Here is a 27,243-nt window from a genome sequence, read left to right as displayed (position 1 = left end):
GTGTGTGTGTGTGTGTGTGTGTGTGTACATAGTGAACAATGCAGGATCACTATGTGCGGAGTAAATGAATGGAAAGTAGTGTATGACGCGGATTGGTCAGCGTCATACACTTCTCTCCACAACGCCCGCTTGGTAAAAAGTAAAAACACGCCCAGTTGTCTAACTAAGTCATTAGCATAAAGCTAAATTAGGTCATAACTTGGTGAAAATAGATTGTTTTTCTAAATAAAAAGCACTGCTGTCACCTACATTATAGCACCCATCTCCTTATGTAGGAGATAGGCCACTTATAATGTGGTGACAGAGCCTCTTTAATAAAAGTAAAGACAATAGAAGACCTCAGCACCATTCCACGTCTGTGCTCTTTGGTACGATATTTCCCTGATATTGCATATAGCATAATATGAAGTAGAAGTCCAAGGCACTTGGTGCACTTAAAACTTTTATTATTACAGCAAGTGCAAAAACCTTTATGCATGCTTCAAGAACAAAAATATTGTTTTACGCAAACCCTGTGCCTTCTACTTAGTTTACTAAAACATAGTGAAGATCTCTACGAGGCCTGGAATAGTTGCCTGAATTTGCATATGTGGATGCATCAAAACTTTGCAATTGTTTTTCCAAAGTGACAGAATGGAGTTTGAATATCTTACACTTAACTACTTGCCCACAGACTATAAACATCTGGAAGGCCCACATACGGACATCTGTTCCTGCTTTCTCAATCTCTGTGTCGTCATTAAGTGTGGTCTATACAGTACAGGCAGCGTCGCTTTATGTATTACGGTCAGTGATCAAAGGACAGATCACATGACCCTGCTGTCGCGTGTGATCACCGGGGCTGCTGTTAGTTTATAGAGAGAAATATTACATACTTGTATATATAATTCTACTGCTTTCGTGTTCCTTTTACTTCTATAAAAAAAAATACTTCTGCATGCTAACATGATGAGTAAAAAGTAGACAATACAAAAATATGTATTTCCATTCACAAGTATACCTATGGCCCCAGACAGTCATGACAACCATGGTTTACACCACTTGCTGCTTTCGTAGAACTGCTAAAGGATTTAAAGTAGGAACAATGTTTATACTGTAAAGGGACATATTTTACTATTTTATAAAGAAGACTGCTTATTTAGAAAAAAAAACGTTAAGAAATCCTTTAAATGTATTTAAGAATGTTGCTTGTTTCAGACACACGCGCACACACATACTGGCGTCAATTTAACTGGAAGTCAATGAACCTATCGTTTTTGGATTGTGGAGGAAACCAGAGTAACTGGAGGGTACAGAGAGAAAACAAAAACTCCAAGCAGATGTTGGCCTTGGTCAGCTTCCAACCCAGGACCCCCAATACAACAACCTATGGCCAACTGTACGCTGCGGTTTATAAAAGTTTATAGTTGAATGCAGATTGATGTCTGATGCAAAATGACTTTTACCAGGAAAGCCACAAGGAATTTAAAATCCCCCTGGTAGACCAGCTGAATGCCGGGGATTTTCTTTAAGAAGCCTACCTCTGGTGGGTCTACTGGAGGAGATGTATTGCTGGACTCTTGTTGCTGTTGTTTTTTAAAGGCAATGCCACAATTTGCTTTAAAAGAGAAGTCTTCATTAGACAAATCTTCCAGCATGGAATTCATCTCCTCCCAGGTCAGAATATCAGCAAGGGTAGGTAACCCACTCTCACTGGCTTCCTTCATAATCCTACACATGAGAGACTGCTCTTTGCTCGTGAGAGGTTCATCCAACTCCAAAAAGAGGAATTCCTTTGATTTAGCTGCAGAGAAAAAAAAAAAAGCAGAGTTAAAATAGTGAAAATACAGGACTCCAATTTACAACAATGTATACTCTACTCCTATGTGGGTCTAGATACGCTACATCCGAGTCTTTATAGGTCAGTGTTGAGTAAAGGTATAGCTTGCATTCACAGCGTAAATAAGTCATTGCCATTTTTCTGTGGTTTTGAAGTTTGTTAAACAAACACAACATTGACTGTAGACATGTGCGGTATGTATGAACTCCTCCCATCTTAAGAGGCCATACAATTTCAATAGCGTTTGGCCAAACGATTGTTGCTATACCTACCGACTCCCCATACACATGCACGCTCCGTGTTTTCAATAGGGAGAAGTTAGAAAGCCGCTGCCAGACTCTAACTAAAGAAATGATCGTGCCTGTTAAAATTTAACAGCCTAAGGCCTCATTTACACGAGCGTGTGCGTTTTGCGCACGCAAAAAAGCGGCGTTTTGCGTGCACAAAAGGCACTTAACAGCTCCGTGTGTCCATCAGCGTATGATGCGCGGCTGCAAGATTTTCTCTCACAGCCGCCATCATTAGGACACTCTGCTGGGATGTTTGTAAACAGAAAAGCACGTGGTGCTTTTCTGTTTACATTCAGAGTTTGCCTGCTGTTGCGCGAATCACGCAGTTCGCACGGAAGTGCTTCCGTGCGGCATGCGTGGTTTTCACGCACCCATTGACTTCAATGGGTGCGTGATGCGCGAACAGCGCACAAAGATAGGACATGTCGTGAGTTTTTTTCAGCGGACTCACGCTGAGCAAAACTCACGGACTGTCTGCATGCCCCCATAGACTAATATAGGTGCGTACGACACACGTGAAAAGCACGCGCGTCGCACGCACGTATATCACGCTCGTGTAAACGAGGCCTAATACTGCTCTTCCTCTACATCTGTCATTGAATGGTCGGCCAGTCCTGCCGAAATCTGTGGGTTCATGCAACATACATTTAAGGTGTATGGCAAGCATTACATTTCTTTGAGGGTACATTGTGTCTGCATAAGAGGTCTGCTTCATTAAACGTTTTAGTTGCAATATTGAAATTTTGTGTCATTTTTGCTTTTAATCACGGTTTGATCCGCAGGATAGGTGATCAACGTATGATCACTGGAGGATCCACCGATCACTAGAACAGGGGACATGACCCCAGTGAGAACTTTCAATGGAACGGTGGACAAGCATGCATGGTGCCGCTTCATTCAAAGTTTATGGGACTGACGGAATAGCCAATTACAACACTTGGCTGTTTCGGTCAGTGCTATAGACAGTAAAGGAAGCGGCAGGGCGCATGCTCGACCACTGTTCCATTTAAGCTCCTCCTCACTGCGAAGGGTGCATTGAGGAGGAACAGGGGGCTCAGGATAGGTGGACATGGCTGTTAACAATACAAAAAAACACAACTATAATCCTGTTTTCGGGAAATATATTGGGTTTGCACTCACTTTTCAAAGTGTGTAATCCCTGTATTTCGGAAGTTGTTACTTTTTTTTAAATTTCCAACTTAAAACCAGATTTTTTTTGTCTTTACAACTCTGGTGATTTTCTGAAGATATGTGAATGTAAAGTGCTGAGTAATATGTTGGCGCTATATAAATAAAGAATGTAGACATAGGAATAAGTGGTATGTATGAAGAAGATAGAAAAAGGGAGGAAACCTCCAGCTCACCTGTTCAGCGTCTCAGATTGAACACTTCGCTCGGATCCCCGCGACGGCCCGCGGTAGGAATTGCAAGAAAAAAAGAGAGGAATGATCCAGCGCTGTGCTGTGTAGGTTTAAAAGGGATGTTCTGTTCCCACTTTTATTGAAGACAAATAGTATTAAAAATAGAATAGAGACGCAGTCTCAAGGTGGTAAGTGTTGCGGGCAAGTGCCCGAGCCTACGCGTTTAGAACACGTGCAGTGTTCGTATTCATGGCAAAAGAAAATAAATTCATTTGCCATGAATAAGAACACTGCACGTGCTCGAAACGCGTAGGCTCGGGCACTTGCCCGCAACACTTACCACCTTGAGACTGCGTCTCTGTTCTATTTTTAATACTATTTGTCTTCAATAAAAGTGGGAACAGAACAACCCTTTTAAACCTACTCGGTGCTGGATCATTCCTCTCTTTTTTCCTGGTATGTATGAACTCTGCACCTCTGGAGCTTTTATTTTTAGGAGCTGTTGTGCATCTAATTTTCTACTTGGGTCACACCTTTAGCCACAAATATGAATTTTTGTGCATTTTTCTGAAAAATTACAATTAGATGCAAAATTGCATGACGGTGCCTGTGTGTCATGCTGAGTGGCATTTTGATAATGTGCCAACTGTCTTCTTTCAGAAAAATGTATGGGTATGGAGTTTCAGTATGATTGTTTTATATTGTAGTTTAGTTTTTATGTGTACATGTCAAAATTGTGAAAATTGTCCTAGCTACCAGAGGTCAAGATGCCCAAAAACCTCTGGAGGCAAAAGGGTTAAAAGAAAGTAAATAATTTGTATTGGAATCTCGGGAAGGGAAAGTTTTTACTCACAGGCTTGGTTTTTAGATGTTGCTCCCATCTGTTTCTCAATGTGATGTATGTAATCGGTGGTAATCCAAAAGATCATAACGGCACTACTTCTTACAGAGGCTCCTCCGTTTGTCAGCCACAAACCATACTTTTGTAACTTCACTGTATCCAATGAAAGGCATTTACTTGGCTGCAAAGGCACTGCAAAAGAATATTTGCATATTTATAAAAGTGTCTGCCCAGCATAAGACGTCGCATGTTGTATTACTGATGTATTTTCCCCTAGTATTGCATTGCTTCTAGGGGAGAATGCAATGCCTCATGCAGACAATAAGACAGCTCACAGTGTGCCTACTATTCCTTATACTGACCAGTAGGTACTCTAAGTGCGGCTGCAAGGCTCCAGATGGAGAGTAAAATAGTTGCCAATTTGACCAAAAAATAGTACTTGGCTTCTGATTTATTTTTGACTCTCAATTCCCTACTCCCATACAATGAATCTATAGAATCTGCTCATGCATTAACATGACTTTACCGATCTAAAGATCCATGTATACTTGTAGAATAGAAATAGTCCGATTTAAAGAGGAGCTGCTAGTAATGAACTGCAAGATTTTTCACACTGAGTTTGCAGGTCTTCTTCACCTGTGACTTCCTTAATGCCTAAGTCCTGCAAATTCCTTGTGAAAAAAAAATCTAGGAGTACTGGAAATCCGCCATTTTCTGTTCTTAAAATATTCTACACACACAGACTAGGTATTTGCATTAGCCCGGAGGGAAGGACGGCAGCAGCTATGATCTGATACACGCATCAATAGAAGGTGAGCATACGAACCTACCGCTATATGCACGCTGCTTTATTTTTAAACGTATTACACCATTTAGCGCTGTTCTCTTTTTTTCTAATTGAGCTATTATTCATAAAGATCCGGGAAGTAAGTTTCTTTTGAAACAAACTGGTTAAAAATCTATAAAAACTAACACTAAAAAAATATTGAGTGAATGCCACCAAAGTGCCATAGAAAACTGGCAGCTGTACCCGGATTGCATTGTGTTACTAAAGCATGCCTCAAGAAAGCCAACACATACTACACCTGTTACCATGCACACAAGTGGTTTCCTTTCAATGTGTACCATAGTTCCTGCAATAAATAAGCTTCTCCCTGAGGGGTACTACGGTTATATAAAAATAGCAAGCTGTAAGGTAAACAAGCATTTATTCCCAATTCCCATTCTGTTACAAGATGTGGCAGCCTTCAGATTCTGACACAAGCTTTTTGAGTTCCATATAGATGTATAGCATCCTTACATAGAAAATGACGAAAAAGCAAAAACAAAAGTTTGTAAAAAATAAAAAAAAAAGCTGATAAGACAGTAGTATCATTACGGTGAAATTATAAACCTTATTGCTGACACATTAATAAGTGAGATATAAAACAAGAACCACATACAACTAGCAGCAGTAAATTGATACTTGCCATTCAGGGGAATGCCAATAGATTTCGCAGTAAGCTAAAATAACAAAAAACAAAACATAAAAAACTTTAGACAGAAAAATCATACATACTTTATTCTGTGTTTGAGCGTGATATCCACATTACCTCAGCAGATCCAGTTGCTTTTACTTTATTTTTGCCAAAATATACATTGAGAAACTTTAAATGCAGAACTAAGTTCTCTGATGCCGGACGGGGATCCACTAGAGTAGCTGAACATTCCTGTAATACATAAAATGCATTTAGAACACTACTGGTTTTTTTGGCTATTTATATTCATATTTGCTGGTATCAGAGAAAAAGAAAAGAACAATCGTCATCAGATAACTACTGTATAGAACTTCCAGGCAAACTTTCCATCTATTCTACAGCAATGAACTATCTGGGATCAAGCATACCATATGGCTGCTCAATATCTTCCAAGTGTTTGTGCAAAGGAGCGCAGCTCTGACAACGAGCCCATATTTCACTTTAGCTACAGGTGGGAAACATTGAAGACATACAAAAGTGATACAGAATGGTTAGAAAACGCAATAAAAATCCCCCGCATGCTCCCGTACACAGGAGATCACCCTGATATCATCCAGCAGCTCATCCCCTGAAACTCCACTTTGTTTGGGAAAGAAGAAACCTAAAAATTCATGGCCTACCAGAAGCCACCCCACCACACCTGTGATCACCATTTTTATTTTATTTTTTAAATCTAAATGGATCCAATATTTCAGTACTAATTACTTAATATATATATCTTTATAACGGACAGCGCTCCATCGCATACTAACGCAAAACAAAATGGTGTTCAGAGGTGGACCTGAGGAACTAGTTACAGATGTATCCTGTTGGAAACTGCTGCCTGTTGTTTTTGTAGAAACAAAAATATCAATAAAAGAAGTTGTCCACTTTGAAAAATATATTTTTATTAAAAAAGGTCCCAGGACAATAACCAGATCCCAGGACGTAACACTTCTGGGAACCCAAAGCACTCAGCCGTAATCTGTGGGGAAGATGGGACAGCAGATGTATAATTTTTCCTGCAGCGCCATCGCAGAGGAAGTTAAGCATTACACAGTTCCTATAGAAACCAATGTCCTGCTTGTATAATGCATTTATGTGACGTATTATCAACAGAAGTTCTTTGTATCCGTTCTCTGCTTTGGCTGATCGTTGGATGTCCTGAATGGGTGACCCCAACCTATTCACTCAGAATTCCATAATAGGGTACTTGAAAACGGGTTTTCTAAAGCAGACAACCCCTATAAATGGATTAGGATTGCAAACTTCATTTACCTACACACATTTTTTTTTCATTACCTACATAAAACGAATACTTTTGAGTTATGTTACAAAAACACAGAGAAAGCGAAGAACATACATACCATAGGCTCTGCATCATTACAGGGAGACGGACAAGGTTTGTCACACCCATCATCTTCCTTTATTTCAAATGATGTTTCTGCCAAAGTCTGTTCATGCCCCAACGTTACACTTTCTTCATGTTCTCTCTCCTCATCATCACTTGATAACACAACTGTGTATAGAGGTTAAAAACAGATCTTTTTTAATAAATGGTCTCAGCTGAATATGCTGCCCTAGGTAAGGGCAGCATATTACAGCAACAGTTTGATTCTCCTATTAGCCAAAAACATCCAAAAAGACATTGTGCCGTTTGGCTAATAGGTGCATTTAAAAAAATACAATGGACTTGTTGTTATGATTGTTTTCATGAGGAGAGTGCTGCCCCCGTCCTGCTCATAGTAATTGAAGGGCTGCTGTGTACACAGATACACAGTAGCCAGCCATCAATCATTGCGAGCACATCTGAGAGCGCCTTTCAATGAGAGCGGTAAAATCCGCATGTGTCACAGGTAGCCTAAGCACACTTCCATCACCGTTTTCTCAGCCTTTTTGATGGATCCGTGGGTCCGTTTTAGGATCTGTTTGTACTCAGTGTCTGTTCCGTGTTTCCTTTTTAAAAGGACGTTGTGCTTCTGTTTCGCTTCCGTGTTTCCGTTAAGAAAACGGAAGGTATTAAACTTTATTTTAACTTGTCACATGTCCCAGTCTGAACTTTGGCACACCCTGCCATCGCTAGGGTAATGGATCCGTCAAAAACGGACGACACACAGAAGCCTTCCGTGTGCCGTCCGTTTCTTTGAAGGACCCCTTGACTTCTATGGGCCCCACGGTCACGGAATCACTGACCAAAGTAGGACATGCTCTACTTTTGACGAAATGGAACAACGGATCCGTCAAAATAACGGAAGTGCGCATGGGCCCATTGAAATGAATGGGTTCAGGGTGGTATCCGTCACAAAAATGGATCGCACCCTGAAGGAAAAAAACTGGGATTGAGGCCTTAATTTGGACCCGTTTCCATAAAGTGAAACTTATATGAACACAAATGTACTTTAAAAACTGATTAAAATCTTAACCAAAGCAAGATGAATCGCAGGAGCAACATGGCCAACATGTCTAAACATCTATTATTGACAACAAAACTCCACATTATGTACAGGCAGTTAGGCGACCCAGGTAATTGGGATGATAACATGATGTTTTACTTGTCTTTTAAAAAAAATAATGTAGAACTACGGAATCAAAGTAATATTTTTCAAAAAGCATTACTATAAATACAAACTACATGGGAATAGGAATTGAAAGCTAAGGAAATACATGTATTTATTTTGGATTGCGCTTTGCTTCGATTACATTTTTTTTGGGTGTATTGATCTCTGGTTGCATTGGCACTAATGGCCACATCAGTGTAGTATTATGTTTTATGTTTAGATTAACAATTGTACTCAAAATTGTGACCGATTCCAATTAGCCTTGGAATTACTTGGATGAAATATGCAAAGAACAACCCTTTTATATTTATTATAGAGAACCTGTCACGTCAAACATGATGTCCTATCCTCAGGCGGCCTGTTCTAGAGCAGGAGGAGCTGAGAAAATGGATACATAGTTCTGTAGGAAAAAACTTCGAATTAGCTGCAATTTATTCATTGAATTCTCTGCTTATTCAGGGCTTAGGAGTCCAATGGGTGTTCCTAATGGATGATTGACAGCTATGTCTGTATGTACACTAATACAAAGTAGGCTTTCAATCACGGAGTAGGACCGCCCACTGGATTTCTAAGAATAGAAAGAGCAGGGATTTAAATGATTAAAATTCAAGTATTTTCCCACAAAACTATATATCAATCTGCTCAGCTTCTCCTGTTTTATAACATACGGCCTACAGAATGGACTGCATTTTCAATGTGACAGGTCTCCTTTAAATAGTGTCAGTGCCGTTATACTCTCCCGCCCGAACAAACACTGGGTGTGGGGAGACACATGCCCACTTGGCGGTACTGTTGCATTGACACCCGTAAAACGCCAAGAGAATATCAAGCTCTTAGTAGCATAATATTCAGGTTCGGGTCAGATGAGTAATGTCTGTCAATTTACTATGGAAGCAGCAGCAGCTCTAGAGTCATACACAGTAGGCATAAGTTCCTTACAGGGAGTATGTATTTCTTACTTGGCTCATGTGGCAGATTTCCTTTACTGGTATTTTGCAAATGCGTCTTTCTTCTGCTCAACCTGTTGCCGTAAGAGAGGGAACGGTTTATTGTTGGATCCATTGAACAACTATCACATGAAGACTTTTTGCTTTCCGAAGAAACCCCGGCCACTGATTTCAAAGGACAGTCTGCAACAGATTTCGATGAAGTGGACGGAGGATTCTCTCTAGAGGAATGCACATTTGTTGGGGACGTGTGTGTCTTCTTGTTTCGGTACTCTGCTCTTTTGCAGCAGTAGGTTTTCTCCCGTGTATCTGCTGATCCAACAACATTATTCTTTATTAAATTTTTCTGTAAATGTAAAAAAACACAAATGGAATAATTTGTTTTGCTTTCTGCCATACACAGAAATCATCAAACAATCCCTATTTATTAAAAGGGACCTGTTACATTAAGCGGATGACAGTGGGTCTCACTCCTGGAACCCCCTTGTTATCAGCTGGTATCCTGGGGAAAGCAGCTATACTCCAGGGAAAGCCAAGCATTACACGGTGCCCGTTCATATTGATGGCTGTCCAAGTAATGCACAAACACAACAAATTCTCTAGCGTGAGCGTGGCTGGCAGATGGCGGTTATAAGGTATTTGAAAGGGATTTCTCTGGTTAAAGAGGTTTTCCCCATCTCATAAAGTGATGGGATATCGTTAGGATTACTTTCTAAACGGTGGGGATCCGACCTCTGGGACCCACAATGAGAATGAAGGGTTGGCAGCTCTGCTATAGTGCTGTATCCCCGTCAAAGCGGTGCTCCTGGCAATCGGCTGTGCAGGGAGCTGCAGCACAGGCCCATTTACTTGACCCTCACCGATCAGTAAGCGATTGCACATCCTAGGTATATGCCATCACTTTATGAGATGGGAATAGCGCTTCAAGTTTGTATTGGTTTAATAATGAAGAAGTTAGCCAAACAATATTCATTATTATGGTATTTCTATCTGGAAGCTATTCGGCTACAAGAGACAAAATGGAAATGATGAGAGACAGATGCAAAGCAATAGAAATAAAAATGAACGCACTTGTAGTAGAAATAGCGCTGCCATGAACTCAAAATATTCCGTTAGTCCAGGTAGTTATAACAAGGTAGCTTTCTTGTGAAAATGCATTTAGAAATAAACTATTTCTTAGACAGATCCATGGACCAACACGCCCAGTTGGACTTTTACTGTAAACACGCCCAGTTGTACTTTAGAAAGCCTCATTTGCATAAATATAAAAATGGTCATAACTTGGCCAAAAATGCTCGTTTTAAAAAAAAAACAAAAAAAACGTTACTCTTATCTACATTGCAGCGCCTATCTGCTGCAATAGGAGATAGGGGTTGCAAAATCTGGTGACAGAGCCTCTTTAAACAAAAGGGTAACATGCATAGTTTTTATTTTAGCCCTATTTGGGGGGGGGGGGGATTATTTTTTTTCACGAACACGAATTTAAAAATAAACAAAGGGTTTCATAAATACGGTCACACTCAAGCATATAACAGCCTCAGAGCATCAATTAACTTTTTTTGTATGCAGGCTTTATTTTAATTATTATTATTTTTGCCAAACATGACAATGGTCTGTATGACCAAACCGGTACATATTTGGCTCATCTCACCACATCCCACATATCCATTGGACGCTGCAATGACATTTTGCAAAGTTCAGACACTGAATTTTGTGGCTTACTATTTTTTTTGTTTAGGGGTGCCAATAAAATTGACCCATATGTTTTTAAAATAATAATAATTAGAATTTTTTTGTATCTATATAGTGCCAACATATTCTGTATCACTGTAAAGGTGAAGTAAACCATTATATACAGTACGAATGTGTTTCACGCTTTATCGTCACAAGTTTTTGTCTGGTACTCACACATTCCTGATTATCTGCTTTTGTTACATTTGCTTCTCCATCTTCAGTGCTATTTTTCTTCACTCCGGAGTGAAGTTCTTTTTGTGAAGAAATAGGAGTATTGCTGACATCCCGGCAAACAGAACTCAATGAAGTTTCCTGGGCTTGTTCTGTTGTTTTCAAATAAAATTGAATAGAAGTTGAAACATTAAAATTACCTAAATTTAGATAAATGAAACATATTGGAGTTTTTTCTGTAATTCATTGGTGGGATTACATTAAAGGGTTTTTCCAGTCATAAAAAAAATTGATGGCCTATCCTCAGGAGAGGCCATCAACATCTGATCAGTGTGGGTCCGACTCGCGACACCCCTGCCGATCAGCTGTTTTGTAGGGGCCGTGGCGCTCGCTCGATGTCAAAGGTGTACATAGCCTGTAAGATAGGTCATCAGATCAGTAGGAGCCCAACTCCGTGCACTCCAGCGATCAACTAAAGGGGCCGCGCGGACATACAACGCAGCCTTTTCATAGTTTACCAGGCACACTGCCGTACACATCCGTAGCAGCTGTGTCTGGGATTGCAGTTCTCTGCCCTTCTGTCGGGAGTTGGACCCCCACCGATCTGATATTGATGACCTATTCTAAGTATAGGTCATCAATATAAAAAAAAAAAAAAAGTCCTGGAAAACCACTTTAACCCTTTCCCATCGCTAATCTGTAGATTTACATCGGGAAAGGGTTTTTAAAAATGTGCCCGCTCAGAAGCTGAGCGGGCGCCATACCTGCCGGGTCTCTGCTGTGTTACACAGCAGGGACCCAGCGGCAATGCTTGCGATCAGAAACATCTCTGATCGCAAATATTTAACCCCTCAGATGCCGGTGTCAGATGTGACCACCGGTATCTGAGGGGTTTTTCATTTTCATTTGGGGCCGGTAAGATCACTGGAGCCGGTGTACTCCTATAGCACCTGGAAGCCTTGTGAACGCTCCCAGCCCTGCTATAGGAAGATTGCTATTGAGACCTGCAATATTATGAGGCATAAGCGACCTAATGATAGCAGGTTCAAGCCCCCTAGGGGAGCTAAAAATACACTGATTTTGCCATAGACAAATATTGTGATATTGCAGTCTATGGCATAAGCGATCTAATGATCGCAGGTTCAAGCCCCCTAGGGGGGCTAAAAAATAGTAATACAAATAAAAAAAATATATAAAAACTCAAAATCACCCCCCATTCACTAGATCTGTAAAAATAAATAAAACAAAACACATTAGGTATCCCCGCGTCCGAGAATGCCCGAACTATAAAAATATTTTTCCAATACGGTGAACGCCGTAGCGGGAAAAAATGTCAAAATGGCCAAATCATGTTTTTTGCTACTTCAACCCCCCAAAAAAATGGAATAAAAAAAATTATCAAAAGGCCAGATATTCCTCAAAATTGTATTAATAAAAACGACATCTTTGCATGTACAGAAGCCTTACACAGCTCTGTACACATAAATATAAAGTTACGGGGGCCACAATATGGCGATGCAAAAAAAATTGGTTTCTTTCAAACATTAATTTTTTTTTAAAAGGTACTATAACATAACAAAAACTATATAAAATTTGGTATCACCGTGATCGCACTGATGCACAGAATAAAGGTAATGTGTTATTTTCACCGTAAAGTAAACACCGGAAAAATAAAACCCATAAGAAAATGGAGGAACTGCGTTTTTTTTCCAATTCCACCCCATTATGATTTTTTCCCAGCTTCCCAGTACATCACACATAATATTAACTAGTACCATTAGAAAGTACAACTTGTCCTATAAAAATTAAGCCCTCATAGAGCTGTGTCAATGAAAAAAAAAAAAAGTTATGACTTTCAGAAGGCAGAGAGGAAAAAGCAAAAGCATAAAACGCATAAAAACAAAAATTAGTCTGGTCCTGAAAGGGTTAAGTAACAAAGGTTAACAGATTATCTTTAACAATTCAGCTCTGGCCCATTTTGGGCTTTCAGGATCATGCGATTTTTTGGTTTTGTTTTTTTCATCACTGCGTTCCAAGAGCAATAACTTTATTTTTCTGTCGCCGTGGCCGTATGATGGCTTATTTTTTTTGTGGGACGAGTTGTTGTTTCTATTGCTACAAATAATTTATTAAATAGCTTATTAAAAAAAATTGGGGGGGGGGGGAACCAAAAGCAAATCTGCCATCATTTCTTTTAAAGTTTTACTTTTATGCCTCGCAGTTTAATAGTTATGTTAACTTTATTCTATTTTGGAGGAGACCAAAAAATCTCATCTCATCCTGCATATTATTGAGCAGGATGAGAGGAGAAGACATATACATTTTTGGGGAAAAGATTCAGTAGAACTTGTTAGTTATTCATAGGTTTAGAAGTCCCTGCTCACTGTGGGCTGAATAGTTCAGTGGGCTGTTCTACTTAGGCCCTATGCACACAGCCGTACCCGTAATGACGGCCCGTGATTGCGGCCACGGCCGGACACATTTTCAGGCCGTGCTCCTATACAAAGTATGGGAGCACGGCCCCGTAAAACATTAAATAACTGACATGCTCCATAATTCCGGCACAGTTCTACGGCACGGACTCCAATCCATAGCGATACGGAAAGGTGTCCGTGGCCAATAGAACTGAATGGAGCCGTAATTACGGCCGAATTTACGGTCGTGTGCATGGGGACTTTGTGATTGACATTCATTTCTGTGAGTGAGACTGCCCACTTGACTCCTGAGCCCACCGTCAGCAGGGATTTAAACCTATACATTTACAAGCTATTGTGAAGCTTTTCCCACAAAAAAAAAAAAACTAGTACAAAAAAAAACAAACCTTTGAGCTCTACTGATGTTCTTTTAGTAGAAGATTTAGATTCAGCAACCTTTTCCTCTTCCTTGTAAAAGCCTAAAATTTGTTCTGTTCTAAAAAAAACAAACAAAAAACAATACAGTTATTACTGTAGAAATGTAGACATGTTAAATAAATGACAGTAGATACCTCTTACACGTTTATGTAATTTTCTATACCAGGCGCAAATAACCATCACCTTGCAAGATTTTGGTCATTTGTATATATTAGTGTGGATTTATAAGGACTAATGTATTGTTGAGTAGTTTGGGAGACAGAGGATCTGGCCTACCACGGTGTTGTACTCTTGTGGAATACACTGCACATACTGAACAAAGTTCTACCAGGTTGTACCCAGACAAGCTAAAATTTTTACCATGAGGTATTCATAAATATGGCGTTTCTGCAAACACCATTTCGTCAATGCAATAACGCTAGAAATCTGGATCAATCACATTGATAAACCTACCCCAATTTGAGTGAAGGCCTGTGGGTTTGAATCTCCAGACCTCAACCTTTACCTGTGGCAAAGCAGGAGCCCCTGAATTCAACGAGAGGTACACGTCTTGTTAAATCCTTAACTAGGTCCAGTAGACTTCAACTGCCAACTTTCACTCTTTCCTACCCTGGTTGGAGCTCAGCTGTCACATGACTGTGCACCTGCCAACTGACACTGCCATAAAGATAGGGAAATAACCTAAATAGTGGAGCATACACAGTACATGAAAAATTAGGAAGATTGATCCAGCGCTGCAGGAGTGTATTTTAAAAAGGAACGTATTCCCAAATTTATTGAAGTCAGAAAATATTAAAAAATTATAACAGGCAGACTTGGTGGCAAGGCAGCAACAGGTAGGTATAGTGAGCCTATGCGTTTCAAGCACATTGAGTGCTCTTAATCATGGCTATCAATACATGCTGTATTGGCATTGTTGGTGCAGGACAAAAGTGTTGGAGAGAACAGACACCCGCTGCTATTATAAGGAAATCATATTATAATAGCAAATAAGGGAAGCACAAAGTCTGTACAAAGTACAGTTACGGAAGATGTACAGTTGCTACATGAAAGACAATTTTTCACGGTTTTCATTGAAAGGGTTTTCTCCACAAAGAGCCTTTATAAATTGTATGATCGCTGCACTTGGCTGTTTCCGTCAGTCCCACAGACTTTGACTGGAGCGGCAGTGCACACGCTCGACCGTTACTTCATTCAAATTCCTCCTCGCCGCTGTCATGCGCCGGACTCGGTTCCCCCATTAGAGTGATCAGTGGGGCTTCCCAGCGGTGAGGCCCCCTGCAATCATACATTTATCACCCATCCTGTGGATAGGTGATGAATGTCCTTAGTGAGAAAGCTTCTGTAAATGGAATGTGTCATCAGAAAACGACCTATTGTTTAAATCAAGTTATTTTGTGTAAAACATCTTTTTCAAGAATTTTTGGTGATTTTTTTTTAATTTTCTACTAATGAAAATAGGTGATGGACACAGATCCCCTCCTATCCCTTCCTGTACAATGACCTCTGCAGAGGTCACAGAGCATGCCTAAAAAAACTCACATAGAAGTCAATGGATCCCCTCCAGTTCAGAAGGTTCCTATTGTGCATGTGGCTGTTGTAAAGAATCTCTCTAAATGCTGTTAACAGCAGCTCAGGGAAGAAATTACAGTCCGAAAATAAAAACAGATCAGAAAAAATAAAATTATATATATATATATTTATTATATTATATATGTATTGTCTCACTATGTAGTTTTAATAAGGGAAAAAAGTATAGGTGATACATTCCTTTTAAGTGCTATATATAATTATTAGAAAGTGTACTCCGAAGAAAAATAATAGTAATAATAATAATAAGAAGAAGAATTATAATCAACAATTATAATAAAAATGATAATAAAGTAAAAGCCTTTCATCCTAAACCAAAAATGCTTGAGAAGTAAAAAAAAATTAAAGAAACAAGTAAGGCTCTATTCATATTGCATTTGCAGTGTACAGTCAGCGTATGCGCTGAGGGAGCATACACCGAACACATCCATAGAGCCCCATTGACCCGACGTAAGCCAAAAGAGAATCTTTTTGGCATATTTTGGGGAGGTCCGTTTCAGAATCTTTTTTTTTTTTTTACTGTAGGAAATAGCATAGTTGACAAGGCTATTCAATACAGGCATCCTGTATAAAAAAATAAAATACCTATACAGCAAACCTTTTTTTTTTTTCCCTTCTACAATGGGACCCTATGGGTGAAATATAGGCATATGGTTTGTTACTGTATGCCTATACAGAGGTAGGCTGGATTCACACGAGCGTGTGCCTTTTGCGCACGCAAAAAACGCGGCATTTTGCCTGCGCAAAAGGCACTTGACAGCTCCGTGTGGCAGTCTCATATGACGCGCGGCTGCGTGATTTTCGCGCAGCTGCCATCATTAGGACACTCCATTTGGATGTTTGTAAACAGAAAAGCACGTGGTGCTTTTCTGTTTTCATTCATAGTTTGCCTGCTGTTGCGCGAATCACGCTTGTCCCACGGAATTGCTTCCGTGGGACATGCGTGGTTTTCACGCACCCATTGACTTCAATGGGTGCGTGATGCGTGAAAAACGCAGAAAGAACTGACACGTCGTGACTTTTTCGCCGCGGACCCACGCGCGTTGCACGGACGTATATCCCGTTCGTCTGAATAAGCCCGTATACATCGGGGCCTTCTGTCTGAGATATACATTGTGAAATACTCTTGACACATACCTCCACTGGAATGTTCAAACACAGTGTGAAGAGCTTAAGGTCAAGTTCAGACATAGCAGATTTGCGGCGCGGATTCTCATGGTGCAGATTTTTAAATCCGCACACGTCAATTACGTTGAAGATTTTCACCGCAGATTTCACACCTTTAGTAAATCCGAAGAAATATCTGCATGTAACACATGCATATTTTGCTGCAGAACTGCCGCAGTAGACCTGCAGCGAAATCCACTGTGGATTTCTACCACTACATGCCGACTCAGCCTTCGGGGTAATAATGCAACATATGAATTTAATGCAAATTAAAGCAAACGATGATTCAACATGTTGGTAAATGTGGTTAGAAAACTATCAGTGTGCGCAAGGTTTATTGTTATACAACACTGCCTACTGTATGTTATCAATCATATTTACCAAAATATATGTTCAATTACGGCTGTGGTCACGGGATTGAATTCCATTTTTCTGTTCCTATGACAGAACAGAAAAACAGAATTCCAATCGCAGATTTGAACATAGCCTAATGGAAATGGTGAGATTATGAAAAACTGATCATCATCCATGGAAAAGAATATAGGCAGAGGTACCATGTTTAAAGTGTAGGTTTGGTTTTGGTTTTTATGAGGAATTTGTTGTTTTCTAAAATAAAAAGGGTTGATTCAATTTAGATTCAGCTTCATTGAACACAAATTTGCAACAAAATATTTTCTTGTAACCCGGTTTAAAATGCAGAGCATAGAAACCAGGTCACTGTATGCAACAAACCTATCCCATCAAACATAACTATTGTCTTGTAAAGTTCGGAGTTGAAGTGGAAAATACAATCAGGACGTTCATATGACAATGTCACCAGATCAAGTTCCCTTAACCAGTGGGTGCAATTACACTCACTAAATGGAGCCGCAAAATGCCACCTGAGGGGGTGGGGGGAGGGGGCAAAAGAAGTGATCTGTACATATGCTTAGAAACTAACAAAGTCAAGAAAAAGAGCAACGGAATACTCGAGGGCACAGCCGTGAAGTAATCACTCTGTCACCATGTAGGTACGGTGTGAAACGGTAAGGAACGAAATCCAATAGTGTTCGAAAATGATATATTTGCACAATTAAAACGACGCGTTTCAAGTCCGAACAGGCCTCTTCATCAGGTTAGGTACAAATGATGTAAAAAATTGTTAGATTTGAATCAATTAAAAAATGTTTTTAAATAAATGTAAGAAATTCTATGAAATACCTGTGGGCTCAAATTGGTGGTCAAGAGGTGGTCACACTTGCTGATGATCAATTAAAATAGAGGGCTTCTGAATAGCAGCACCTGGCTGCTACTTACCCTCTTAAAGGGGTTTTCCCATGAGGGACATTTATGACATATCCACAGGATATGTCATAAATGTCAGATGCGGGTCCCATCTATCTCTAGAACGGGGTCCCCTAAACCCCGTTCCAGCTTTTTGTGCTCACGCTGCCTCCCGCCAACTTACTGATTACATGGTCTGAAGTTACGGAAACAGAACTGAAAAGTCCCATTGCTTATGCCTGTTTAGTTTTTTGGCTTGAGAGCCCTGTTTTAGAGGTTTGAATTAAAAACTACATTTTATAGGTAATCGTTCATTCAGGCAGTGATAGAATTATAGTTTTGAACGGAAACCGCTTTGACACTTTCTTGGACAGTGAAATATTGGATGGGAAAACCCCTTTAATGCCTATGAAAGCAGTACTTAGATTTTCATACATGGCTTTTCCATTTTGGCCTAGTTTTTGTTAAATAAATAATGACACTGTAATGTCAGGTGTTGTTCATCTGAGATTTTATTTACACAATTTACATTGTTTTTAAGGACCAGATGATTTTTTTATTATGTCCGGATACATAAAACCATAGAATTCAAAGAGGGTGTACTTTGCTTTTCTCATGTCTGTATTTATGTTTTACCAAACGAATAAATTACCAATGTAAGGTGTCTAAGGTTCACTTTTTCAGATTGAATTTCAATACAAAAGGGGTCCCTCAAAAAAAAAAATAATAATAAAAAAAAAAAAACTTACCGCGCATTTGTCAGAGCTATACATTCGGTGTATACGCTGGGAGATTTTACCAGCATATACGCCAAACGTTTACCACTTCTTTTGTGTTAATAAATATGTTGTTTATTACCCAGGGGCGTAGCATGTCCCCGGAGCGCAACTAGGCTGTAGGGAAGGGGGGGGGGCGCAGAGCAGCCGTATCAAAACAGCTGATCGCTGCTGACAGGTGCCCTGTATGGCGGACCGCTGCAGCTGCGATCAGCGCGAGGAAGTCACGCGGCGGCGTTCTGACTGGGGTCGGTGCCGGCCCGGGAGTGGACCAGTCTAGTCACCTGACCTGTCCCTCACGTCAGTGACATGAGGTCAGGTGACTGGACTGGTCCACTCGCGGGCCGGCACCGACCCCAGTCAGAGCGCCGCCGCATGACCTCCTGGCTCCTACTAATGGGGAGTCACTTCAGGCAGAGCGGTAGCAGTAAACTACCGCTACGCGCTGTGGCGGCTGTGTGGCACTATGAATGAGGGGGGGTAGTGTGGCCTTAAGTACAAGGGGGGGTCTGTGTGTGACGCCATCTACAAGGCGAGGGGTCTGTGTGTGGCGCTATCTACAAGGCGGGGGGTCTTTGTGTGGCGCTATCTACAAGGCGGGGGGGTCTGTGTGTGGCGCTATCTACAAGGCGGGGGTTCTGTGTGTGGCGCTATCTACAAGGCGGGGGTTCTGTCTGTGGCGCTATCAACAAGGGGTGGTCTGTGTATGGAGCTATCTACAAGGGACCTCTTTCATTTATTTTATTTTAATTTTCTGGTTATGGTAACTCCCTTATATAACTATATTGCTTGTAAAATGTAGAAATGGTTTTATGCTCGAGTTACATAAAAAAAATTGGGGAAAAAAAAATTACACCTCATTTGTTGTTAGAGAAAACAAACATGGCAAGGGGGAAAGAGATGTCGGGAAAGAAGAGGGGGGGGGCACACCAATCTGAATCTTTGTCCTGGGTGCAGGAGAACATAGCTACCCCTCTGTATTACCGCAACTTTATAAATACACGGATACTGAACCGACATTTTCTAGCACACCGGTATTCACACTAGGTCACCTAAATGTGTATAGCATACTGTACCTGGATAAGCCTAGTTTTTCTGGAGAACCTCGAAAAATTTGGTATTCTGATGAGCTGTTAGAGGTAGGTGGCGACACGGAATTTATTGGATACGTTGAATTAATACAAGAATTTGGCCCAGATATATTATTTTGTGCAGACAATCTTCCTGAACCAGACCTTATGATATCCGTCAAGATAACTTTGGGTTGCCTGTTGTTTAAATATAACAGATACATATAAAGTTTTCTGTTAAAATGTATTTCCATTAAGTGCAAGTGTCACACAATTGCTTTCCAAATACATGCTTGGTATGGTATGAGGTTGGCACCAGGTTATTACAGTGTAATGAAAGTAGAAGAACCTACTTGATAAAAGGACAACGAGAACAAAAAGAAGGTTGATTCCACTCTACAACCTGTCACATACCAAAACATTTTTGAAAATATTGTGTGATCTATGGTCTTAAGATAGAAGAAAACCAAAAGCTCAAAAAGGGGAATTCCCAACTTATACTTTTTTGGCATAATGCCCGATAGTTCTGCCGATTAAATGCAGACAGTCATAAATGGGAATACCACTTTAACCAGTAAGTGACCGCCCATTGGGGTTTTTACCCCGGTCACTAACAGGCTTTATTCTGATGCAAAGGCCTTTTTACGGCACTGCATCAGAATAAAGCAGCACAGTAAAAGCTCCCTTGTCTCAGCAACTGGAGGAAGCGGAGAGCTTGCAGCAGACCTGCTTGAGCGGGCGGGATCAAAATCAGAATCAATCCCATTCGTTTAACCCCTCAGATGCGGCGGTCAATAGCGACCATCGCATCTCAGTGGTTTTAGAGGGAGGTGACGCCCTCACTCACCCCATCGGCACACGCGTGCCGATGGTTTTTATGGCAGCCAGGGGCCTAACAAAGACCCCCAGGTTTGTCTTTAGTGAATGCCTGTCAGTTTTATACAGATAGGCAATAATACACTGCAATACAGAAGTAGGGAACAAAGCAAAAGTTCCCTATTGGGACTAACAAAATATAAAAAAATAAAAAGTAAAACAAAGTATTATAATAGAGTTTAGAATAAATGAAATAAAAACCCAACTTTTCCCCTTACAAAATGCTTTATGAAAAAACAAGAAAAAAAGCTAAACATATTTGGTATTGCCGCATACGTAACGACCCCAACTATAAAACGATTACATTATATAACCCGAATGGTGAACGGCGTAAAAAATAAAAAATCACTGTCAGAATTGCTGTTTTCTGTCATCCTTCCTTCAAAAAAATTTGATAAAACGTGATCAAAGTCGTATGTACTCCAAAATTATACCAATAAAAACTACAAGTCAACTTGCAAAAAAAGCCCTCATACAGCTATGCCAGCAGAAAAAAAAAACAGTTATTGCTCTTCAAATATGATGACACAAAAAAAAATAATTATTATTATATTTTTTTAGTGTTTTTACTGTGTAAAAGTAGTAAAACAGAGAAAAAACTATATAAATTTGGTACCGCCGCAATCGCAACGACCAGCTGAATAAGTTTATTATTTTATTTACACCTCACATTAAACTGCGTAAATTTAATATGCCAAAAAGAATAGCGAAATTGCTGTATTTTTTCTATTCCCCCCCAAAAAAAGTTAATTAACGTTAATTTAATTATATGCACCCCAAAATTATGCTATTAAAAATAACAACTTGTCCAGCAAAAAAAAAAAAAGGAGTCCTTATACAGATATATCGCCTAAATAATAAAAAAAGTTATAGCTCTTTGATTATGATGATGGTAAAAAATTGCATGGTCATTAAAGGCAATGTAAACCTTTAAGGGGCTTTTTTTTTTTTTTTACAGGTCAGTCAGTGTGTTTGGTTTAACTTCTTAGTCTTTATTAAAAATCAGTTTTTTGAGATACAGCTGCTCTGTATTCTCTGTACAGAGCAGCTGTATCTCTCACTATAACCTGAATCCGTCATTCCCACAGATCGAACGGGTTCACCGTCAGCAGGTCCTACGCGTCTCTGACACGTTGGATCCACCTGTAACCTATCACATCTAAGTTATGAACTTAGATGTGATGAAGAACAGATGGATCCTGTGTGTCAGAGACGCGCAAAACCCACTATTACTGAACCCGTCAGTCCCACGGGCCTGAAAGGAACAAGATTTCACGCTACATACAGCTGCTAAAGACTAACTAAAAAGTTACAACAAACAGAATGACTGACCTATTTATTTAAAGAGGTTCTGTCACCAGATTTTGCAACCCCTATCTGCTATTGCAGCAGATCGGCGCTGCAATGTAGATAAGAGTAACGTTTTTTGTTTTTTTTAAACGAGCATTTTTGGCCAAGTTATGACTATTTTTATATTTATGCAAATGAGGCTTGCAAAAGTACAACTGGGCGTGTTTAAAGTTAAAGTACAACTGGGCGTGTATTGTGTTCGTTACATCGGGGCGTTTTTACTTCTTTTACTAGCTGGGCGTTGTGAATGGAAGTGTATGATGCTGACGAATCAGCATCATCCACTTCTCTTCGTTACCACCGAGCTTCTGGCAGTGCACAGACACAGCGTGTTCTCGAGAGATCACGCTGTGACGTCACTCACTTCCTGCCCCAGGTCCTGCATCGTGTCGGACGAGCGAGGACACATCGGAACCAGAGGCTACATTTGATTCTGCAGCAGCATCGGCGTTTTCAGGTAAGTCGATGTAGCTACTTACCTGCAAACGCTGATGCTGCTGCAGAATCAACTGTAGCCTCTGGTGCCGATGTGTCCTCGCTCGTACGACACGATGCAGGACCAGGGGCAGGAAGTGAGTGACGTCACAGCGTGATCTCTCGAGAACACGCTGTGTGTCTGTGCACTGCCAGAAGCTGGGTGGTAACGAAGAGAAGTGGATGATGCGGATTCGTCAGCATCATACACTTCCATTCACAACGCCCAGCTAGTAAAACAAGTAAACACGCCCAGATGTACACACACAATACACGCCCACTTGTACTTTAACTTTAAACACGCCCAGTTGTACTATAGAAAGCCTCATTTGCATAAATATAAAAATGGTCATAACTTGGCCAAAAATGCTCGTTTTAAAAAAAAACAAAACGTTACTCTTATCTACATTGCAGCGCCGATCTGCTGCAATAGGAGATAGGGGTTGCAAAATCTGGTGACAGAGCCTCTTTAAAAGAAAAAAAAAAAATGCTCAATATGTGAAGAGTTCATACATTTCCCACTTATGCCTAGGTCTACATGCATATATCTTCAGAATATCTTTGTCCTATGGTAGAGCAGGGAGCCATCAGTTCACTCTAACGCTAGCTGCTCAGGGCTCAGCGCAGACAGGAACATTGACGTAACTGCCTCACGCCTATATGTACCGGGCCGTGAGTGGCTCGGAATACATATTTTCAGAGTCCACTGGACTTCTGCCATATAGCAGCGTTTCAGGCATTCTATTGGTCCACGGTGTCCTCAATGCCCACCCTGTTTACTTCTTGTTTAGCCTCAATGCCTGCGTGCCACAGCGAGGGATAGTGCCTGCCCCAATTGCATATACAGGGATGATGGGGGTCCCTGTATATTACCCTAATCATTCCTGTATATAGCAGCCATTAGCCCATACATGTATATAACCCCCATCATCCCCGTATATTACCCAATCAACCCTGTATACAGGGATGATGGTAGTTATATACAGAGATGATAGCGGTTTAGTATATACATGAATGATGTGGGTTATATACAGGAATGATGGTGGTTATATACAGGGATGAGGTTTGACTGGTACATACAGGGATGGGGGTTATATACAAGGACCCACATCCTCCCTGTATATAACCTCCATTATCCCTGCTCGTCATCATCCCTGTATGTAACTCCCATCATCCAATATATCAGCCTGCCATCATTCCTGTATATAACCACCATCAACCTTGTATATAACTCCCATCATGTGTATATACCATTGGGACAGAGACTGTTCGCTTGCTGTGGCGTGTGGGCTTTGAGGCTAAACAAAAAGTAAATGGGGTGGGAATTGAGGATACCGTGGACCAACAGGATGCTTGAAAACGCCGGTTTATGACAGAAGTCCAGCAGAATCTGAAAACATGTGCCGATTCACACAGACTGGAGGAGCAGAGGGATCTCCTCCACTCGTCGTTGGAATTGGGTTAGGTGATTTTGTATTTTATTAGGCACTATTGGAGCATTATACTGCTTGGGGCAGCTATGGAGGCATTATACTGCGTGGGAGCAGTGTCGGGGTACATTTCGGGGGTACATGGGACTTATTGATTAACTTTTATTACTACATTTTTGGGGGGCAATCGGGAAAAAAATAGCAATTCTGCCACAGTTTTTTTGCATTATTTTTTGTTTATGGTGTACACCTTGCGGTTTAAATTAGATGTTTACTTTTTGGTTTGGGTCATTACGGGTGCGACGATACGATATAGGTATACTATTAGGGCAGGCCTGGTGGCCTTTGTTAGACCTCCAGCTGCCATGACAACCCATCGGAGACCCACGAATGCATTTGTGGGTCGCCGATAGGTGACAGAGGGTGCTCCCTACTCTGTAAACGACATAAGTGCTGCGATCGCTATTGACCGCAGCATTTAAGGGGTTAAACGGCCGCGATTGAAGTAAACTTCTATCGCTACCGTTGGAGCAGAAGCCTGGCTGGCTTCAGATAGCCAAGCAGCTACTCCAGCCTGCACGGGACACCTGTGCAGGACTTAGACTAGGCTGCCGTGAAAAGGCGGCAGCCTAGCCTAAGGTCCCTTAATGACCGCCGTGAAAAGGTGTATTGTTGGTCACTTAGGGGTTAAATCAAATTTTTATGTTAAACAGGTCATTATCTATATAAAAAAAATAAATCCCTAAATTAGAGGCCAAAGTGAAAATCAGTTTTCACTTCGGCAACTGAGCCTCACAATATACTAAGGCTACATTCACACGAGCTTATCAAATTTGTGAAAAACACTCGGGAGTCTGGTCCGTATGTGTTGCGTTATGCATCAGTGTGCTTTGCGAGTGGCAAGCCCTTTTCACGCACTCACAAAGAACATCTTTTTTTCAAACAAATTAATACGCAAATCACGCACCGCACACCGATGTGCATTCGTGTCGGTTGTGTGGTTTTCACGTACCCATTGACTTCAATGGGCTCGTAGGTGCGTGAAAACGCACAAATAAAGGTCATGCAGTGAGTTTCACACAGTGGACTCTCACTGCGTGAAAACTCACGCATGTGTGAACGGCCCCACTGAAATCAATGGGTCCGTGTGCTCTGCGTGATTTCCATGCGCAGCACACGGACGTTATTCACGGGGCCCGAACACTTTATACAATGGTCACTAACACGGGATTCACACGACCGGGTCGGGTCCGAGCCCGAGTGCCGGCCGGTAAAATCGGCCATTCTGCCCGGCCGGTTTGCATAAAGTTATGCATCCGTGCCGGGCCGGGCAGATCCGGACAGTGACATCAGCGGCAGCTCCTGAAGGGGAATCCCCATGTGTTCGGGGATTCCGCTTCAGGAGTTTCCCCTGATGTCACTGCCCAGATATGGACAGAGACATCAAGCGCTCTGTCCAGGAGCGGAATCCCCGAACACACGGGGATTCCGCTCCTTCAAGGAGCTAAAGTGCGGCTAGCACATAGCAGAGCGGGGAGATACCTCCCCGCTCTGCTATAGTGGCGTCGCTACAGTAGTAGCAGCAGCAGCTGCTGCTACTAGCGGCGCCATCTAAGGGTATGTTCACACGGCCAAATTTCAGACGTATACGAGGCGTATAATGCCTCGTTTTACGTCTGAAAATAGGGCTGCAATACGTCGGCAAACATCTGCCCATTCATTTGAATGGGTTTGCCGACGTACTGTGCAGACGACCTGTAATTTACGCGTCGTCGTTTGACAGCTGTCAAACGACGACGCGTAAATATACTGCCTCGGCAAAGAAGTGCAGGGCACTTCTTTGCCACGTAATTTGAGCCGTTCTTCATTGAAATCAATGAAGCACGGCTCAAGGTTTACGAGCGTCTCAGACGCCTCGTAAATTACGAGGAGGAGCTTTTACGTGTGAAACGAGGCAGCTGTTAACAGTCTGTCTTTTCACACGTAACTGCCTCTCAGCGTGTGAACATACCCTAAGGTGTCGCCGAGCCAGGGTGCTTTTAACAAGCAGGGGAAGGGAGCCAGCGCAGCGCTCCCTCCACCTGCTGTACACCCCGGCCCTGCAACACAGTGTGCAGCGATGCCATTCGTCAGAATGGCATCAACTCCTCCTCCTCACATGCACTCTGCGCTGTGAGGAGGAGGAGATAGAGCGCAAGCGCCGGGAAACCCGGCCATCACTCGGAACACATTCCGGTGATGGCCGTGTAATACCCGGCCCCATAGACTTGTATGGGAGCCGGGCGGCCGGGTGCCCGGGCAAAGATAGAGCATGTCCTATTTTTTGACGGCCGGATTTTCCGGCCGTCAAAAAATCGGTCGTGTGAATAGCCCCATTAGGGGTCTATCATTCCTAATGCAGCCGGGTGCCGGCCGATTTATGAACGGCCGGCACCCGGACGGGAAACCCTGCCGTGTGAATGAGGCCGCGGGATTCACACGACCGGGTCGTTCCCGAGCCCGAGTGTCGGCCGGTAAAATCGGCCATTTTGCCCGGCCGGTTTGCATAAAGTTATGCATCCGTGCCGGGCCGGGCAGATCCGGACTGTGACATCAGCGGCAGCTCCTGAAGGGGAATCCCCATGTGTTCGGGGATTCCGCTTCAGGAGTTTCCCCTGATGTCACTGCCCAGATATGGACAGAGACATCAAGCGCTCTGTCCAGGAGCGGAATCCCCGAAAACACGGGGATTCCGCTCCTTCAAGGAGCTAAAGTGCGGCTAGCACATAGCAGAGCGGGGAGATACCTCCCTGCTCTGCTATAGTGGCGTCGCTATAGTAGTAGCAGCCGCAGCAGCTGCTGCTACTACTACTAGCGGCGCCATCGAAGGTGTTGCCGAGCCAGGGTGCTTTTAACAAGCAGGGGAAGGGAGCCAGCGCAGCGCTCCCTTCCACCTGCTGTACACCCCGGCCCTGCAACACAGTGTACAGCGATGCCATTCGTCAGAATGGCATCAACTCCTCCTCCTCACATGCACTCTGCGCTGTGAGGAGGAGGAGATAGAGCGCAAGCGCCGGGAAACCCGGCCATCACTCGGAACACATTCCGGTGATGGCCGTGTAATACCCGGCCCCATAGACTTGTATGGGAGCCGGGCGGCCGGGTGCCCGGGCAAAGATAGAGCATGTCCTATTTTTTG

At 41.9% G+C, this 27,243-nt stretch overlaps 1 protein-coding gene across 3 annotated transcripts in view; it reads right to left on the bottom strand.

Moving 5' to 3' along the window:
- Positions 1 to 27,243, bottom strand: part of SENP7 (SUMO specific peptidase 7) — a 69,998-nt gene that overhangs the window by 28,179 nt on the left and 14,576 nt on the right. For 2 of the 3 annotated variants that reach the window (XM_075852773.1, XM_075852774.1), the window contains exons 5-13: positions 19,942 to 20,133; positions 14,039 to 14,127; positions 11,221 to 11,369; positions 9,325 to 9,658; positions 7,175 to 7,326; positions 5,904 to 6,020; positions 5,781 to 5,814; positions 4,324 to 4,503; positions 1,521 to 1,783 (exon numbers count right to left, since the gene is read on the bottom strand). In XM_075852773.1, coding sequence (XP_075708888.1) covers positions 1,521 to 1,783; positions 4,324 to 4,503; positions 5,781 to 5,814; positions 5,904 to 6,020; positions 7,175 to 7,326; positions 9,325 to 9,658; positions 11,221 to 11,369; positions 14,039 to 14,127; positions 19,942 to 20,133 — 1,510 coding nt within the window. The remainder of the gene's footprint in view (positions 1 to 1,520; positions 1,784 to 4,323; positions 4,504 to 5,780; positions 5,815 to 5,903; positions 6,021 to 7,174; positions 7,327 to 9,324; positions 9,659 to 11,220; positions 11,370 to 14,038; positions 14,128 to 19,941; positions 20,134 to 27,243) is intronic. The other variant, XM_075852775.1, reaches the window with a different exon arrangement.

This window comes from Rhinoderma darwinii, chromosome 2 (genome assembly GCF_050947455.1).
Source record: "Rhinoderma darwinii isolate aRhiDar2 chromosome 2, aRhiDar2.hap1, whole genome shotgun sequence".
Classification (NCBI taxonomy): Eukaryota; Metazoa; Chordata; class Amphibia; order Anura; family Rhinodermatidae; genus Rhinoderma; species Rhinoderma darwinii.
Note: the sequence above shows the minus strand (reverse complement) of the source record. Positions and strands in the feature narration are given on the sequence as shown.